The 19,874-nt window shown below is 33.2% G+C and overlaps 2 protein-coding genes across 2 annotated transcripts; one reads left to right on the top strand and one right to left on the bottom strand.

Annotated features, from left to right (window-relative positions):
• Positions 1-572: 572 nt before the first annotated feature.
• LOC11431324 (uncharacterized) lies at positions 573-5,997 on the bottom strand. The gene is made up of 6 exons (XM_003626352.4): positions 5,207-5,997; positions 3,582-3,684; positions 2,784-2,839; positions 2,115-2,279; positions 1,109-1,222; positions 573-1,029 (listed from the first exon to the last, which is right to left on the bottom strand). The coding sequence occupies exons 1-6, from the start codon at positions 5,846-5,848 to the stop codon at positions 937-939; spliced, it is 1,173 nt and encodes a 390-aa protein (XP_003626400.1). The 5' UTR covers positions 5,849-5,997; the 3' UTR covers positions 573-936.
• A 3,851-nt stretch (positions 5,998-9,848) lies between these two features.
• On the top strand, positions 9,849-15,288 carry LOC11431323 (40S ribosomal protein S24-1). Its single transcript, XM_003626350.4, has 5 exons — positions 9,849-10,035; positions 10,221-10,262; positions 10,847-11,014; positions 14,679-14,765; positions 14,871-15,288. Exons 1-5 carry the CDS (start codon positions 9,964-9,966, stop codon positions 14,910-14,912), a joined length of 411 nt encoding a protein of 136 aa, XP_003626398.2. The 5' UTR covers positions 9,849-9,963; the 3' UTR covers positions 14,913-15,288.
• Positions 15,289-19,874: the final 4,586 nt, after the last annotated feature.

The following is a 19,874-nucleotide window of genomic DNA, read 5'->3' as shown; positions in this document are numbered from 1 at the left end:
AATCGATATTTAATCATTGCATTGAAAATTTTAACTATCTCTCCCCCAATCACTTCATTCTTTTACTCTCCCACACTAACCATCAAACAAACTTTATAACTCCTAATCTCCTATTCTTTACTTTCAACATGACATCATAAGTTTTGATTTGTTATCTCCCTCCTTTAGATTATCGATTTTCATCTTCTCTACTTCCAGCATACAACATTTTTGCCACACAAGAATAAAATCATTATTGCTAGTGCCTAGTGTGATTTACTCAACCACTACAGCAGACATTTGAAATGACTTTCAAGAACACTTTCAGTGGGTCTCAAGTTTTCCAGCACAAAAGAGAGTATGTTTGCAACTTGCAAGGTTCGCTTTCTGTTAGTCGATACTCCCCTAGCAAATTTAACTCAAGTCTGCTAGTGAAATCAAACTACTAATTCTACCAGCTAGATATTGGTTTCAATGAACACATACCAAAACAATGTAAAACACTGATATTCTATTTTATCTTGCAAGTGCAACTTACAGTACTTCAAAAAAGCTTTTTTAAATAATGTATACCGATAATGCGCAAAAACAAACTGTAAAAATCCACCAGATTCAACGGCAGATAAATTTTTAAATAGAATGGAGAATTATGTCAAATTAAGGCGATAAAATAATTGTCTATAACATGATACATATTCTTTAGATGAGATCCTAATTGGTAATATGTACAACTAATACGAACAATGATTTCGAACCTTTATAGTCACACAATGTCACACTGATATTCGCCGCAGCTGTATAACCTTTGCAGATTGAGTAGCAGGATAGTATCAATGGTTTAAATGTTATTGTTTCAGTATCACCATTAGTATATAATCCTCGACTACGCAATCACAACCCAAGTTCAGCTAATAACTGTGGAAGACTGGAAGCAGAAAACAAGCATTCCATTACAATTTACAAAGGCCGCAAAAGTGGGTAATCTTCAAGTAACTCCCGTTCCGAGAGAGTATCATTTTCATTTTGTGGGGTCCATAACACCTCAACTGCCTGCAATTATAGAAAAATTGTGTAAAAAAAAGGTACTGAGAACATCTGAAAATGACTTGCAAACTATTATTGATCTTACTAATAATTTGCTCGAAGGAATGGATCCAAGTTTTTGTAAAGCTTCCTTCAAGTTTCCACTTCCATTGATGCCAGGAAGTTTATGTTCTCCTTCAGCAGCAGCCAAGATTGTTATCTGATATATAAGAAAAACAAAGTTTAGAAAAAAGAAAAACACAATTCAGGTAATTGAGTAACGAAACAACTTTTTGTTCTGTTTGGTAGAGGATTGTCAAGGAGAAAAAAGAAATGGTTGGTTATTTTTTGATTTTTGAATGTTGCGTTGCGGAACAAAAAGTCCTTTCGTAGTTGAGTGAGTAATATATTATTCAACTTTTTTCTATGCATCATCTTTATTTCGTACTACCACTATTTTAAATAATAAATCACGAAACAAATATTTGGGTCACTCATTCCTTCATTTTTTAATGAATCAAATGCATCCTAATTTTCTGAAGAGCAACACGGATGAGAAAGGTTCATATTGCTTTCCTTCCTTGTTCCCTTTTCTTTGTTTTCTTGTTACTTCTTTGTCTTCCTCGATGGAACAATCATTGTTTACATATATCAACATATCAACAAGGATCATCTTTGAAAACATTAGCATGAATGATCTTAAATGGCATGTGAAAATGTGGCTAGTGGAAAGGTGGAATCTACCCAAAAAACCGTTTGATTCTCAGTGGAATGCATTAGGCTGGAAGCATAATGCTTACATCAAGACATCATCGACCAAACATTATCCATATCTTTTATAGATTATTTTTCTTTTGGATAGAAAAACATTCTTTTTTAGATATTGATGTCAATAGGGATATAAACCTGGATGTTGAACCGGTAAGAGGTGCCTAAAATGATTAATTGCATGTCTAGTTTCTTGCCTAGAGCAGATTAACTTGTACTAATATCTGAATTTTTTATGTCATTCTAATCCCTAAGTTATTTTTAGTTATTTTTTCAAGTTTTAAGTTTATAGTGCATAAAGGAATACAACATGTTGAAAACAGACACCAAGATAGTTATGATACCACTATGTATTCATTGCTGAACCCATTAGATCTCTGGCTTCTCGTGCTTTGCCTCTTTATGTTGTTAACGTTGACCAGCGTCTCTTCATCAAATTTTCCTCGCTCTTCGATTGAAAGTTGATTAAAACGTTTCTCTCCTTCTTCTATACCCCGCTTTATGTCCACCTACAAAAATGTCGGAAAATATGTGCTTTCAACTTTCCAATTTCTATAAACTCAGTTTCCTTTATTTCTATGCCAACAATATAAAGTAAGTATAATATAAATTGCAAATGAGCTTGGAAAAAAAATTCCCTAATGATGAACTATAATAAATAAATAATGTTGTATAGTAGATATTAGATACAATTAACTTTATAAACAGTAAACATAGAAGTTTTAAGTATTAAAGTGAAGTATTATCTTTTACGACAGAAAAAACTACTCTAATAACATTAAGCTATTAAAGTGAAGTATTATCTTTTATGACAGAAAAAATTACTCTTATAACATTAAGCTTGAATTTTCTCAAAACCAAAAAGGCACAAAAAATATAGCAGCACTGAATTTTATATAGCCACTTCAATACTTTTTCTTTTATCTGAAGCAAAAATCTAGAACATTTATGATGCGTCACAAGACGTCATCATTCCAGCAATACGAATGGTACAAAGCATTAAAGTCACTTACAGAAGAGTACCCCGAGATACAGTAATCCGGATGCCGAAGCAAAGCTAATGAGGTCTCTGCAACAGAAGGTCAAATTAGATTCAGAAAGTAGTTTGTACAGCCACGCTTATTTCAACTACATTATAATTTATACAACTCATAAGTAATTCAATATTTAACGAAGATATTTCTTTTCAATATTTTCTATATTTCTTTAACAACAGATTTGACCCTCATCATTTTCTACATGCATCTGCACCACGTTGACAATAAAAACCACAATAGTTTACACAACATCACAAAGCACTAATTTTATGTCATTATTACACCAAAATACTGAAAAATGTTAGCGGCCAACTCTCGGGTGGGATTTAGTCCCACATCGGAAAGATAGGAATCTTGAGAAGAGTTTATAAAGAGGAGGCACTCCTCACCGTACAAGCCGGTTTTGTACGGATGAGTTAGGCCTCGATATTCGTTACATGGTATCAGAGCCTATCGGGTCCATGTCGTTGGGCTTCCTGCATCTCCACGCTTCAGGCCCATTGGACCGGGCTGAAGCGTGAGGGGGTGTGTTAGCGGCCAACTCTCGGGTGGGATTTAGTCCCACATCAGATAGATAGGAATCTTGAGAAGAGTTTATAAAGAGGAGGCACTCCTCACCGTACAAGCCGGTTTTGTACGGATGAGTTAGGCCTCGATATTCGTTACAAAAAATCACTAATCATTTTCAGTAAACCTTAAAGTATTATCATGTGGTTAGGAAAAAAGAAACAACCAAAGACAAGTGACCAAAAATCACATGTTTAGGAACTTCACCTGTCAATATATAATTCAAACCTTCTGGAGATGATGTATCTGCAACTTCTGCAATCCTATTGAGATCCCTTTGAAGTGAGCGACCCATCCCCAACAAACCAACCTACAAGAACAACACTATCGTTGAGAATTTGAAATTCCACCAAAGATTCAAAATAGTGAATAAAATGAAATGACTGTAATGTGTAGTGCAGTGGTAGCTAACAAGATGCTGAGAAATCTTGGACCCAATAACCTTTCATTCATAAATCTATATGAACAATGTATGCATTAATGAGATTAAAAGTAACAATACATGATTTCAGGTAAGGATGAAATAAGTCAGGCATCCAGTAAAGGTCCTTGGCCAAGTCTACCTCAAACAAAAGCTAAGCCAGACGTATTTACTAGAAAAGCTAGTATAAGCCTTTAAAAAAGTCTATTTAGCAAAACATACCATACTTTATGTTATTCAAAATCCTTCCAGAATTAACAGGACAACCTATTTAAGTAAATGTAAATAATATAACATTTAGTTGTTACTATTTAATGTGTTGAGATCATATACTTATTGACCTATTTAAAAGATTTAAGCATATTAGCCTACATATACTTATGAATTATTTATTGGTCTTATTACAAGACTCAGGTCTACCAAATCCCGGCCAACCTAGACTATTTCCACCCCTAACTTCGGCTAAGCAAAAATACCAACACAACTTATTGAAAGCACGTGATTGAGCATTTCACTTAACTATACATGCAAATGCAAATAGTTGTCTTGAATAGTTTATTTATGTGAAAAACTTGACCATAAGCGAAGCATATGCATGGTGGTTCTCAATGGTAGCGAGTACATTATCCACACCAACCTGGAAGAAACTTAGAAGCCTAAATAAATGTGACGAAGCCAACTGAGGTGAGAAAGAAACTGGAGTCTTAATCCTCACTGAACCCTAAAGCAGGATCAACGTAAATCCCACTAAAAGCGGAAGTCACATAATATAGCACTTCAGAAAGAGAATCCTAGGGCATTAACCTTTAGTTCAGAAATTTAAGCCATCGTTGTATGCAATATTGACTGAAAAGTAAACATAGTCTAATGGTATATGCCATAACACCTATAGGGTTGTTTTTTCCAGGCGACCAACAAATAGTAGTGCTCATGTTTAGCGCAAGCATCCCTATCGTATTCTCCTCACGCTATTTTTTATCATGTTTCCGTCTGTTCTGTATAACCCAAATTTTAATTAATGAAATGCCTTGATTTTGCTTGTATAAAAACAAAATAGAACATGAAAAAGTGTACTTGTTAAACTTCAAAACGCAAAAGCAAACATGAAGCATGGCAAATACAAGAAGCAAGGAATAAAGAAAATATTAGTGTCCCACTCCCTCCGTTCCAAAATAACTGATTCCTTTGTAAAAATAATTTGTCCGAAAATGACCAACTATCTTCCATTTTCAATAGTTATATCATCTAATTAATACTATTTGCATTACATTTATGATTATGATGGAAACTCTTTACATTAAAAGTATGATTCTCTCTTTCATCTATGCATACATTTTTTTTCTTAATCTGCATAAATTGATCAACTAAGTCAGTTATGTTGCGACAGAGGGAGTAATAATAACTAAATTACCTGAAGCTTGAGTACGGTGGTTTTTCCAGCAGCAGCAGTAAGAACACTACCCTCATCACGATCAGAAAGAAAACCAGAAACCAAAATAAAAGCAGCGAAACCTGCTAAGATGAGAAATAAACTTGACCCAGCACCAACTCCAACACCAACGGCAGGCCCAAAGTAAACCCCGCCGCTAAACGGAGAAGGCCCGTAATAAGGAGCAGAGTAAGAAAACCCTGGACTCGGTGATGGAACCGAATAACTCCTAGACGATGAAGAGGAAGACGAAGAAGAAGAGAATGATCTTCCTCCAATTCTACCTCCAGATGCTGCTAAGGACGTGTTTGGATTGTACATCAATAGAATTCCTATTAATATCGCGGCAAACGCGGGTTTTCGAAGTGTGTTCCATATTGTGGTTGCGAGGGATTCTAATAGAGATTTTGAATTGGAATTGGAATTGGAATTAGAAGTTATTGAGGTGGGGGTTTTATGATTTTGGCTTAAGTGACATTTGAATTTGATGGTGTTATTGTGTGACTTTATGTTGGGTATTGATATTGAAGTTATGAAGGTGTGTGTGCGAGGAAAAGAGAATTGGTTGTTCCATTTCAAATGGAAGGGACAGGGTTCTAGTAACAAAGTGGTGGACATGGTCATGGTTTTTCAATTTTGGATATTATTATATTTGTTGTGATGATGATGAATTGAATTGAAAATGGGGATTTTGGTGGGGAAAAGAATGTGAGAAGGAAGAAATGAAACCCTGTTGTTGGGAGACTTGTTGTGTGTATGCTGTGTGCCTTTGACGGCCCATCGTTTTGGAACCTCATCTCATCGTTTTCATTTTCACATTCATTGCCATGTCAGTTTTCTCCAGCTATGCCACGTGGCTCTATCCATTTTTGCATAATCCTCATCCTCACTTAAAACATATAAGATGGCGCTTTATCTATTTAGCATCAGAATAAATAAGCATTCTAATATTTAGTATTTTTAGAAAAAAGGGATTATGTAAACACTCTATCTTTCATTTTTGTGAGTCATACGTAATAAATTGAGTTAAGTCCTCATTTCATCTTCACTTATGGTCCTTATTTTTTTTTGTGGTGTCCAATATTCGAACCCCAGATCTTGCATTGATTATGCACTGTCTTTACCAATTGAGTTAAGTTCACAGTGACACTTTGGTACCTCATTTGAAGTAAACTTGTATGTAAAACTCATATTTTTAAATAAAATTTTGCTGAAAAATTTAAATATTATAAAAATCTCTCACAAAAATATATTTTTTTAACAAAATATGAATTTTTATATTTTTTGCGGTTAAAAATTTATATTTAATTTATGTTTTGTTAAAAAATTCAAATTTTTTTTGAGTAATTTTTACAATTTTCTGCGTAATTTCATTAAAAAAATACAAAAATTGACTAAGAAATAAAGATCAAAAGTAGTGATTGAAAACTTTAGAGGGACTAAAACAAAAATTAACATATTTAACCTTCTCTAAAAAAACATATTTAACCTAATAAAATAGATGACAATACTAAGATATCCCTCTCAAAAATAAAATAAATGACAATAGATGACAATACTAATATATCGTGTTTTTTTTTTTTTTGGTGCCCGGGGTTGAACCCCAAACCTTGCATATTTTATGCATTGTCCATACCAACTGAGCTAAGTTCACGAGGACAATACATCGTGCTTTAGACATGATTGATCAGGTTCGTCGCATGATTTGTTCTAAACGACATTACATATGTGATTTTTTTTTATGTCTCGATTGAAATACAAGTAATTCATATATTAGATTTAGTTCCAAATATCATAGTCCTCATGAGCTTTTTTTTTTTGAAGGGATAGTCCTCATGAGCTTAACTCAGTTGGTTTGGACAATGCATAATATATGCAAGGTCCGGAGTTCAAACTCCGACCACTACCAAAAAACAGTTCTAAATATCACAAATTAAGTACCAAAATATATTATATTGAGTGCAAAAATATATTATATTATGTACCAATATATTTTAGATCAAGTGCCAAAATATATTAGATTGCATATCAAAATATTTCACACTGCGTTTTGAAATATATTAGATTATATTCCAAAATATTTTAGCAAATTTAAGGATTGAAAAAGCACTTTCTAATAATTTAATTTAACATTTTCAAATAAAATATATAAATATATTATATTTATGCATCCTTTAGAGAGGTATACCCCACTATATCAAATGTGAGACTTCCATTTTTTCAATTCACCGAAAATAACCGGTTGGAAATTACGACACGATTGGGAGTGAATTTTAGGCACTTAAAAGCAATTCTTAAAAAGTACTAAAAGTAGTACTTGAGGGTTTAAGGATTTTTTTTTCGGCTTTCGCACCGATTTCCGACCCACCAATGGTGAACGACCAATCCTGCTCGTGCGTAGAGGCATGCGCACTGGCCAAGTGTTGTTCCCCCTGGGAATCGAACTCGGTATTCCCCGGGTACGTCCTTGGAATGAGCTCCTTGCCACTGGAGCCCAAGCAACTTGGTTAAGGAAAATTTGAGTGAACCATCAAATTCGTCCTTGAATTTTCACGGGTCGGCCAAATTCATCCCTCAATTATGCGAAATATCAACTTAGTCCCTGAATTTGTCAGACGTTAATCAAAAAGGTATCTCCGTCCAAGTGCTCCGTTAGCCATGGGGACATGTCGCCCTGCATGCATGCTGTGTTGTCTTGTACACGTGGCAAGAAGGAAGCCACGTGTTCAAGGACTAATTTGATTGAATTGGAAAAAGTCCAGTTTTCACTTTATTTTTTTCTGCTTTTCCCATTTTGCCCCTGCATTACCCATACCTCCTTCTTCACATTTCAGTGAGAAACATCAAAAACATCCTTGACATTTCACCTTTCCGCTAAAACTTTCTTCATTCTCACCCCTCCAAAATCATCATCACCGACGATTCTGAAGTTTTTGACGTTTCTGTGTTCGGCTGTGATTAAAGGTAACGCCTTTCAAGTTGTTTACCAAGATTCTGTGTTCGTATTCACTCTGGAGATGCAGAAACTGCAGGAAATTTGTTGTAAATGTTGGACAGGTATAACTCTTAATTTTTAAGGATCGTTTTGGCAATTAATCTATTAATTGAAAAACAGATATGATTGATTATGTTATGATTTTAGAGAATAATTTGATTGAATTTGCAATTTCAGAGTGTTGCACCAAGGAGGTATGGCCTAAGAGGACCGGTTCCTTTCGCTAATAGGCCTAAGCAGACACCAATGAGGGATTCTTCACCAGCTTATCCAACTCCTGCTGGCATGATTAGGGTTCCATATCCAACCTATGGTCCACCCGGTTCGACTCAACCTACTAAATTCATGGAGTTTATACCAACTCCCGAATTTCCAAAGAAGTGATGCTTCCTAAAGTTTAATAGATGTTTTGGATTTGTAATATTTAGGCTTATTTGAATTATGCCCCGTAGTTGGGTTTCTTTTTGCTTAACTTACCGTTTAAGACTTATGATTTGTTAATGCCCCATAGTTAGGTTGCTTTTACCTATGTAATTTATCAGACTTATGACCTATGACTTTTGCCTATGTAATATTTCAGTTTCAATTTGTGTGTTCTGGCATTTTTACTTAATTTTGTACCCATATGCTTCAAGGATCAATTTGATATCTGATTAAACAATTCAGGAACTTATTTGATGGTTTTTAATATAACGTATGGATCTATTTGATAGATAGTGAAATAATTCAGGGACTAATATGATGAAAATATTATTACAGAAAAGATACATTTCTGAATCATCTTCAACCTCTTTTCATCACCATTAAACTTGGAGTTTGAAGATGAAGCTCAACTTTCATAACAATTTTTTTCCCATATTCCCACCCCCTTCATTTTAGATTCAATTTCAATAGTTTTACTTCAAGAAATTTTGTGGATTTTGGCTTTCAGATTCAATACGAAAGATTAGGGTTTTAAGTTTTTTGAACTGGGGAAGAACTGGACCACTTGTTATTAGAGGAAATTTAGGGGAGTGGTTATGGTGCATAAGGAAATCCTTATGCACCGTGCATAAATCCCAACATAATTGCTTCCTACACCCCCAAAGTGAGCCAAAACCATTTTTGTTCAAAATAAAAGAAATCTGATGGTTGTGATGTGTTTTATGCACGGTGCATAAGAAAATAACTTATGCACCATAACTTTTGCCGAAATTTAGGTGATTTTATAACGTAGATTGCAGATTGTGTAATTAGGGTTCAAATTTTATACAATTGGGGAAGACAGAGCCATTGGGGAAGAAAAGAGCCGTTAGAGAAGAAACCAATTTTTTTTTTGCAAATCAATCAATTTAGTCCTTCGAAATGTGTGTTATTATCGGCCAAATTAGTCTCTGTCTACGTGGCGCCTGACATGTGAGAGGTTAACAGTCACGTCAGCCCCGTTAACACTCCGTTTGAACAGAAGGATTAACTTGATTGACATTTAACAAATTCAAAGATTAAATTGATATTTCGCATCATTGAGAGACGAAGTTGGCCGACCCGTAGAAATTCAGGGACGAAGTTGATGATTAAGTCACCAAAATTTTGTTTAAGTTTTAGCATAGCCCAATTATCCAAAACCCTAGTTTTATAAAACGGCAGGGCTTTGTCGTATACATGTATTATTTCTTTATGCATTAACCGATTTTGAAGCTGCCTCTGTCTCTCTCACCCGATCATCTCCTGCTCCACCATCGCTTGCATCACTCAACTGAAAACCATGGCGGACAAAGCCGTTACCATCAGGACCAGGAAGTTCCTCACCAACCGCCTGCTTTCACGAAAGCAATTCGTGAGTTTCTCAATTTTTATCCCTTTTCTTCTTTATCAATTTTAGGTTAATAGGTTCACTTTATATGATTTCGAAGTATTAATAAGAACCTCTCGATATGCAAATGCGCAATGAATTTGGGATGCTAGCTTTAATACATTATTTCGTGATACTTAACAGTTTTCCTATTATTATTGTTATTGCAGGTTGTCGAAGCTAATCATCCTGGGAAACCAAATGTTTCTAAGGTGCTTTTCTTTATTCGTTTTTTAATTTAAACAATATTAACAGATTTTAGGATTTCATCGTCTTAAATTAGCAATTGAATATTCAGATTTTTAAACTAATTTGCGAAGACAAGTTTAAACATTTTTAGCCGTTAGATCAAAACTGCTCCTGGTGTAGTTAGATTCTCAATTCTAGTGGATTTGTTTTCGCATCTCCACGTCTTGGGATATTTTTTGACCCAGTGTATTTCAATTTGGATAAGCTGCATTGACAAATGTTGCGGAAATATGATTGACAGTGAGATCTGTTATCCTAATATGGTGAAATATCAGTTAATTTTTTTATTTTGGAGTAGCATTGATGAATCATGAGAGAGACAATAATTTTATTACTTATTATTACATAGGTAATAAGTGTCTTTTATTACTTACTACTTATTACGTAAGTTACAACCCCTTCGAATCCTATAGGTAGGATATAGAATATTCAGATTTCATCATCTTGTTGAATATTCAGATTTTAGGATTTGAGTATCTTAAATTAGCAATTGAATATTCAGATTTTTTAAGTAGTTATTGATTGCTTTGTTGTGTGTGGTATAAAGTCTGAGCTTAAGGAGAAGCTGGCAACAATGTATGGAGCAAAGGACAACACTGTGTTTGTCTTTGGATTACAAACAAATTTTGGAGGTGGCAAATCTACTGGTTTTGGTTTGATTTATGATTCAGTTGACAACGCAAAGAAGTACGAGCCCAAGTACAGACTTATCAGGGTGAGTCAATAATAAGACCATTTCGTAGTTGAAGTATTGTATATGTTATTTACGGTACATTGTTGTAGTTACAATGTAGCACCGCACGTGTCACTGTCCGACACCAACACGACACTTACGCATGTGATTACATTCAAATAATTCACCTTTTCTATTTATCACCGGTGTCAAGTGTTGGTGTCCATGTTAGTGCTTCATAGATAGTTACTCCTTGCATCGTTGTTGTCGACTATCTTTTGCTGTGAAATATTTTTTTTTTAATATTTTCTTTACAATTATAATACATTCTAGTATTCATTGCGTACATTGTTGTTGTTTCATGTTTTTTCTATACCATTATAAAAGCTCAGTGCTTACATTGTCTTTGTTCCTTTTTGTTGTCACTTTTCCTTATTTAGAAGGGGTAGTGGTAGTTATTTTATAGTTAGGTATGTTAGTTAACATTGCTAGACTATTGTTACCAAGCGGCTTTGGGGCGGATATAGGGGACTCGTCCACCCCCGAACCCCGATAGGAAACAATTGATGGTTAAACATGAGTCCATCTTAAATCTAATCCAATCTTTCATACTCAACAAATACAAATAACTTGTCCTCCGAGTTATCGTATATTATTATAGCAATATTTGCTACTATTTAATTTATATTTATATTTTCCAACAATAAGTCCTTATAGAACTTGTTGGAAAGCATCGATCGAAACATCTTCCTTTTTGATCAAACATCCTTCACTATCTTTCTCAGCTGCAATGAAAGAAGCTCATGCCAAGGTATAATATCATCACCGTCTTCTTTGTTCATAATGACATCACCATCCTCTTTGTTCTTCATAAGTTCACCATCTTCTTCTTTGTTCATATTATATAACCGTCATCTTCTTTGTTCATAATGCATTTGCCATCTCTTTCTTTGAAGCAATGCGCACTCTATTTGATTGGTATTTTTAGCCACTTTAGTCTTGTTATTCCAATTGTTAAGTTGATTTTTTGTTTATAATTTAAACCACCAAATATGAGCTTTTCGCTAATATCCTTTTATAATTAGGTAATTTTTTTTTTATTATATACAACTCATCGCCTAAGAAAGCTATCAATAGACTATGACAAATGAAATTACTAAACAAAAAGATGAATAAGTGACTTGATTGTTCCATCTCCTCCTAAAAATAATCATATATTCAGACATAAAGCGAGACCTATTTACTTACAGAACACATCATGCTTAACCAAATCTAGGATATTTGATATACTTCAAATTTCATAATCATTGTCTGTTACATTCTGTGACACAACATGCTTAACCTATTCTCCTTGTTCATTGTATTGATCAAAATTCCTACACGGTTTTGTAAATATTGTCCCGATTACCCAACCATCCACAAAAGCATACCGAAAGATATGTTTGTTTTTGTAGGTTATCCCAACATTCATATCCTCGAAAGTCACATTTCCGACCGGAATCTCTTTACTACCTTGAATGCTTACATGTACATGAACTCCCTTGTCGCAAATATTGGTGAAGCTTATGTCTTTGAGAATTGGAATGCGCTGTAGGAACATATCCAGCATCAGGGTGTTCGTTGTATTCGGTTTTGATAACAAATCTAACACGAACATTGTTGAAAGTTAGATTGCGATAAGTTATTTGGCGAACATATAAGAATGACATCAGGATCAAGACCGCAATCTAACTTTCAACAACGTTTTTGTTGGAATTGTTATCAAAACTGATTTGAATGAACACCCTAACTCTAGATATGTCCCTACAATGCTTCCAATTCTCAGAGACATGAGCTTTATCAATATTCTCAGCAAGGGAGTTCATGTACCTGTAAGCATTCAAAGTAGTAAAGAGATTCCGGTCAAAAATGTGACTTTTGAGGATATGAATGTTGGGATAACCTACAAAAACAAGCATATCTTTCGGTGTGCTTTTGTGGATGATCGGGTAATCAGGACAATCTCTCCAAAACCGTGTAGGAATTTGGATCAATACAAGGAGAATTGTTTAAGCGTGCTATGTAACAAACAATGATTATGAAATAGCCTAGAGTTGGTTAAGCATGCCGTGTTCGGTAATTCGGTAGCCTCATATTATGTTTGATTATATGATCCTTTTTGTGAGGGGGTGGAACAATTAAATCATTTTTTTGTTTAGTAATTTCATTTGTCATAGTCTGTTGATAACTTTTTTAGGCGATGAGTTGTATATAACAAAAAAATAGTTGCTTATATAAATTTTCAAGATTACATTTCATACACAAATTTTTTTTCCCAATATTACACAAATGCACTGGTTATCTGCTCATTTATTGAGATTGTAATGTTTTAATTTTTTCCAACGATGAAAACTTACCTAATATAATTTTTTCTCCTCAAAAAACTTTATATGATTAAGGTGGCAAGAAAGAGATATCACTACTACTTCAATCATATAAAAAAAAATTGAGGAGAGAAAATTTATTTAGGGAAGTTTTATTATTATGGAGACAAAAATTGGAATCTTTTTATATTATTATTATTTACACTTAAATATCGAAATGACTGAAAATTAAGCAAAACATTACCTAATTATTGAAGGATTGTAGAGAAAATATCATATTTGATGGTTTAAAATAAAAACAAAAAATCAACTTGACAATTGGACTAACAAGACTAAAGTGGTTAAAACTATCAATTAAACAGAGTGCACATTTACCAAAGAACGTGGCAGTGTATGCATTATAAACAAAGAAGATGATGGTTATATCATTATGAACAAAGAAGATGATGATGTCATTATGAACAAAGATGATGATGCTATTATGTCTTGGCATGAACTTCTTTATTGCAGCTGAGAAAGATGAATGAAGGATGTTTGAACAAAGAGGAAGATATTTCAATGCTTTCCAATAAGTTTTATAATAACTTATTGTTGGAAAATATTAATATAATTTAAATAGCAGCAAATATTATTATAATAGTATACGGTAAATAGGAGGACAAGTTATTTTAATTTGTTAAATATATAAAAGATTAGATTTCAACCATTTCCTTTGGACATAATTGATGCAATGAGGCAGGGTGATGCCTCCCCGTCTCATTTCCTATCGGAGGTGGAGGGATCCTAAATATCCGTCCCAAAACCGCTCGGGTACAATAGTATACCTCTTAACAAACTTGTCTCTAATAGTACAGTTGCTAGTTGTCAAACCGCATATTTAATATATTTGTTACAAGGCATGCTCTCGAAGTCTTCTTGAAACATTAGTCTAAGTGTATGCACAAAGGTTACATCTAAATCACTGTGGTTACACTTATATATGTCAGTGTGCACAAAGGTTACATCTATGTTACCGTTGTTCCATCTAAATCACAAAAGTATAAAGGGAGGAAACACATAAAACTGTCTATGAAAGCAGGGCAATACAACTCTCAAGTCAGGTGTGGTCATAAATTTGTTTAGCACTGGTTGTGTATTTTCACTGTCATTGCTGTGTCTATTTAAATAATGTGTTTCCTTGGTATCTTGTTGGTTTCAACTTGTTTTTACCATCATTTACCATTTGTGTTTTTGTCATATTAATATTTGTGAATTAAAACATATTTTTTCCCTTCAATAAGCTTGTATTAATATCCGTGATTACATTGTTTTGTGGACTGAACCAAAATATAAATCTATTTCAGAATGGCCTTGACACAAAAGTAGAGAAGTCAAGGAAGCAAATGAAGGAGAGAAAGAATAGAGCTAAGAAGATTCGTGGTGTAAAGAAGGTAATTTTACAGTTAGTAATTGTTGTTGTAGGTTTATGATTGCTTACACCGTATGCAATCCTTGTTTCATTAAATCATACAATTTTGTTTGTGTTGTCTCTGCAGACCAAGGCTTCTGATGCTGCTAAGGCTGGAAAAAAGAAATGAGTGTTGAGACTTCCTGTTTTTGTTTTATTTACTATTATGCTTTCAGAGTTTTTTAATGCCTATTTCATCTCGTGATAGGTCTATAGAATGAGATATTTTGGTACAAGGGTTAATCCTTGTTTTGCTACCACAGAAGGCTTTAAGTAAATCTGTACCAGAATTGACAATTTTCTATTTCTCTTATTTACTTTCCCTCTCGACTTCAAAATTTAGTAGATTGGAAGCAACATTGCCTCGCAACATGGTTATGCCTTTTTTTTTTTATATAGATCAGATTATGCTTTATGGTTACTAGAAAAATAAGATTGTTATATCAAAACATTATGATGCAACTTTAGGGGCTGATGAGTGATGAATGTGCCAATGTTCCTCGTTATCACGTTTCATGACAAAATCAAATTGAGATGATTTCCTTGTTTTGCTTCAATTTTCTTTTGTTCAATACATCCCCACCGCAATTTATATGGGCTATTAAACTTTTTAGCATTTACGTCTGGCTTAATTTTTTAGTCTAGCTTTTATACAGTTTGGTTTCAATTCAGTGTTATGATCTATGAAATACTTGTTTGAATGAATCACTTTTCTGAAAATTCTCTCAAGATGTTCCAAGAACTATCTTCTATCATTCTAGCTTATTTTTTCTCTGAAACTTGACTCTCCTGAAGGTCACCCCTTACACTCTGTTTGGTTGAAGAGAAATAAGAAAGAGAGATAGAGAAAAGAGAGATATAGAGAAGAGATGGAGTTTTTCTTGTGTTTGGTGAAGAAGAGAGATTAAAGAGAGAGAAATAAGAGAGACCAAATTCCCACTTTTTACTCTCTTGGCTGGATTGAGAAGAAATGAGGAGAGAGTATTGACTGTTCACAACAATTACGTTTCTACCCTCGCTTTAGTTTTTATTTTTCATTTGTAAATTATTGTTACACACACGTACGTTAACACTGTACCAGTTTGTCTAATGCAAGGAGTCACATACTACGTTTTAATATTTTTCGAGGGAAAGTGCTACGTTTTAATTGTTACCACGTTTTACTAGCAACAATTAGTTCATATTCTTTTTTTGACAAGTTTTTAGTTCATATACTTCATATTTGTTTTTTAATTAATACGAATAACAATTTTTTTTACCTCTAAATCTTAATTAATACGAATACAATTTTTTTTATCTCTAAAAAAGTAATTTTCTTTATGATTAATTGTACCAAGGAAACACAATTTATTGCTAAAAAAAAGAAACACAATTTAAATATATTTTTTTTAGAAAATAAAAATGATTGTCTCTTGTTTTTTTTTCTTCATGAAAAAAGACTCATGGTTGCCGGTAACAACAATGACAAGTTGTTAATTAACGTGACATGAAACAAATTTTAACAGAAAAATTAAATTTAAGTTTAAACTAAATATATTTTTAAGTAAGGGGCTTATTTGTCAATCCAAAAAAGTAATATATTCATCTCTTTTGTATTTCTCATCTTTCTCTCTTATACCAAACAACTCATCAAATCTATCATATTTCTCTCTTCTTAAACTCTCTCTCACTTATTTCTCTCTTCACAATTTCTCTAGTAAACCAAACACATCAGTGTTGTCCTTGGTTATTTTTGTACCTCTTCAGAATTCTTCAACTATGGTGATTTCCTACACTGCAAAATTCTATGATCTCATGGGAACAGTTGAAGCAGCTGAATTTTATGAGTTACCCAGGTAGGAGTATGATAATCACGATAAAAGTGAACATCAACATAAACAACCCTATGCCTGCAGGAATCCATGTAGAAAACCCAATTGGCACTACTTGGATCGATTAATCGTTATGAAAATCTGATATGATGTGCACAATAGTTACATTAATTGGTTACAATAGTTTGTTTATCTTCTCATTAACTGTATAAATTTTATGTCTCCCTTAATGTAATTGATTCTTTTATTACCTTTCATTTTACTTTTGTCTTATCAATGATCTTTATCAAATAATGAGATTGAACTCAAATGTTTTCAAGTTTTTGTTTAACGTACATAAGCAAATTGGTTTTGTATCATGGACAAATTTGATTTCTACCATTGATTATCCCTTGTGTAACTTGCATGTATATATATGACCAAATACCTTTTAAGTTTTGAGGTCCTTTCTATCAAATCAACTTTGGCTTAACGGAGGTTGATAGAAAGGATCTATCTGAAACAAACTCTAAACTTAAAGGACCTATTCGAAACAAACTTTAAACTTAAAGACCTATCTGAAACCTTAGAAACTTAAATGATCTATCTAAAACAAACATGAAACTTAAACGACCTGAAAAGGTATTTGACCAATTATATATCATTTGATTCAATTATTAACCTGCATAAGTAAATTGGTTTTGTATCATGGATAAGTTTGTTTTCTACCATTGAATATATCTCGTGTTATATATGATTTGATTCAATTAGTAAATTTATCGATTAAATGATGAAAACAAATATGTGGATGATGCAAGACCTATCTCATTTGGGTATATATAATAGAATGACCTGCTTTCAATTAATTGGACTTAAGTGAAATTTATTAATTAGTTTTCTTCTCTCTGAATTCATGTCATTTGTGTTTTCAATTTTCATTCATTATTGTCTCCTACACGACACTTTTACTAATGGCATGAAGGTGACATTTAATTTGGGAAAGGCTAGTTTTTTCCCACCATGGGAAAGCTTTTTCTGACCATTGGATCTAATAAAGAACACATCTTTATCATGAACTCTCAGTATCAAATCTCCCTCACTTTTTCTCTCCACCTTCTCCCAACAACAAACTTCCTTCCACACCATCGGTGGCACCTACTCTTCCACCACCACCACCCCCATCCCCAATAAATGGATCAACCCAATAAATCCATTTCTCTTGTGGGTGACGCCATCCATTGAAATGGAATTTCAAAGACCACTCATTTGGATCAAACACATAAGACAATGATGATGGGTTAAAACCAAAAGGTGATGATGGTTCATGAATGGAATTTGAAATGGGTTTTAGAAAATGAGCCATTCTAAGAGTTGCTTCACTGTCACCAGTTGGTGAGATCATGAAATCTTCCCTCACCTTCATCAATGGCTGCTCATTCATCATGGATATCACTCTTGTTCTTGAAAAAGCTTCAACCTTTAATGAGAAACAAGGATGAATGAGATATTTATTGGATTGATCCATTTATTGGGGAAGGGGGTGGTGGTGGTGGAAGAGTAGGTGCCACCGATGGTGTGGAAGGAAGTTTGTTGTTGGGAGGAGGTGAAGAGAAAAAGTGAGGGAGATTTGATTCATGATAAAGATGTGTTCTTTATTAGATCCAATGGTCAGAAAAAACTTTCTCATGGTGGGAAAAAACTAACCTTTTCCCAAATTAAATGCATAGGTCCTATCGCACGGAGGGTCTTTCCACTATTTTTCATGACCAAACACAAAACAAATGACACATGGTCGGGGATCTAATTTGTTCTGTTCAAAAAACATGATTGTAACATTGCTGCTGGATAGCAAAATTTGCAATATTTAAGCCTCACCAATTTTAGCAGTAATGCATCATTTATAAACATTATTCCTCTTTCCGAAACTGAATTTAAGACAGAATTAAATCTAATTGATTTTTTTTTTTTTTTTTTTTTAAGTAGCTTACTTGTTAGAAGTTACCTTGTAACATGCATGAATGGGGTGTTTGAGGTTTAAACTTTGTCCTTACATATAACAATGTAATATCCTTGCCGACTGAGCTATGCTCATGGACGAATTTTTTTATGTCATCATAGTTGAAAAAGACGTTTGTAATATATAAAACTAATTGAACTACCCATCAAAAAATAAACTAATTGAACCATTGTTTTTTGAATGAAACTAATTGTTGAGAAACTTGTGGTAAACAGATAAATGGTGAATAGATTTTTAAACTTTTGGAACTAATTAAACCATTTGTTAAGGTAATCGAAATTAGTGGCTTTGCATTGGAAATAATTTTTAAATTTTTGAAATGTTGACTTGACCATTTTTTACCATTTTTCAACATAATATTTTTATTTTTGTTTCCTTAACCAATGCCCTAAGGTACTCTTTAGCATTTTCCATAAATAAAATAGGGAAATTTTAATCTATCACCAGCTCAAATAATATGTGACAGTTTTGCAAAAAAACAGGTATGTAAATGTCGGGATAGTATTTTCTGTCATAATTGCATCTTGTGGTAACAAATGGCAGGCTTTCGATCAAATTAATGGTTGATATTATTTTATTGTGTGAAATCAAGTTGAAATATGAGGCATACAATCTCAAATTAACGGATGTTATTTATTACAACTTGAAATTGTGTTAAAACTTTACGGAGGAAAACTTGATCCATAAATGCCACATACAATATAAAAAAAAATTATTTGGATCATTAAACCATCAACTACGCTATTTTTATTTACTTCGGTGAATCTAAATGGATGATATTTGCTTGTAGATGACTAGTAGAAGACATTGATCAGTTAGTTTCCGTGAATTTAGTTTGGTAGGAATAAATGCATAATATATATAGGAAAACGACATTAACTAGAATAGTAGATATGTATTTTTTTTTTTAAATGAATCTAAATGGATGATATAATGTCGTTTTTTTTGGTCAATGTCGGAAAAAAACGACATTTAGATTCACCAAAATAGGACAAATCTTTCCTTAAAAAAAAAAAATTCAAAATAGAATATATGTACTTTTTTTAAAAGGTTTTTTTAAGGAAAGATTTGTCCTTGGTCAACATAAAATGATTGAATTCAATTTTAGTTCTTTAAAAACATTCCTAATTGATTTTTATCTTCTTAGAATTTGAAATTACCCTTTCTAGTTCTTGGAGATGTAACAATTTAAACACTTATTTCGGGTCAAATATTTTAAGGGAAATTTTATGGTGAAGTTATTCAATTGACTTTTTTGATGAAGTTATCCTACATCCAATAATAA

Source organism: Medicago truncatula, chromosome 7, assembly GCF_003473485.1.
Source record: "Medicago truncatula cultivar Jemalong A17 chromosome 7, MtrunA17r5.0-ANR, whole genome shotgun sequence".
NCBI lineage: Eukaryota > Viridiplantae > Streptophyta > Magnoliopsida > Fabales > Fabaceae > Medicago > Medicago truncatula.
The sequence above is the reverse complement of the archived record's forward strand: the minus strand, read 5'-3'. Positions and strand labels throughout refer to the sequence as shown.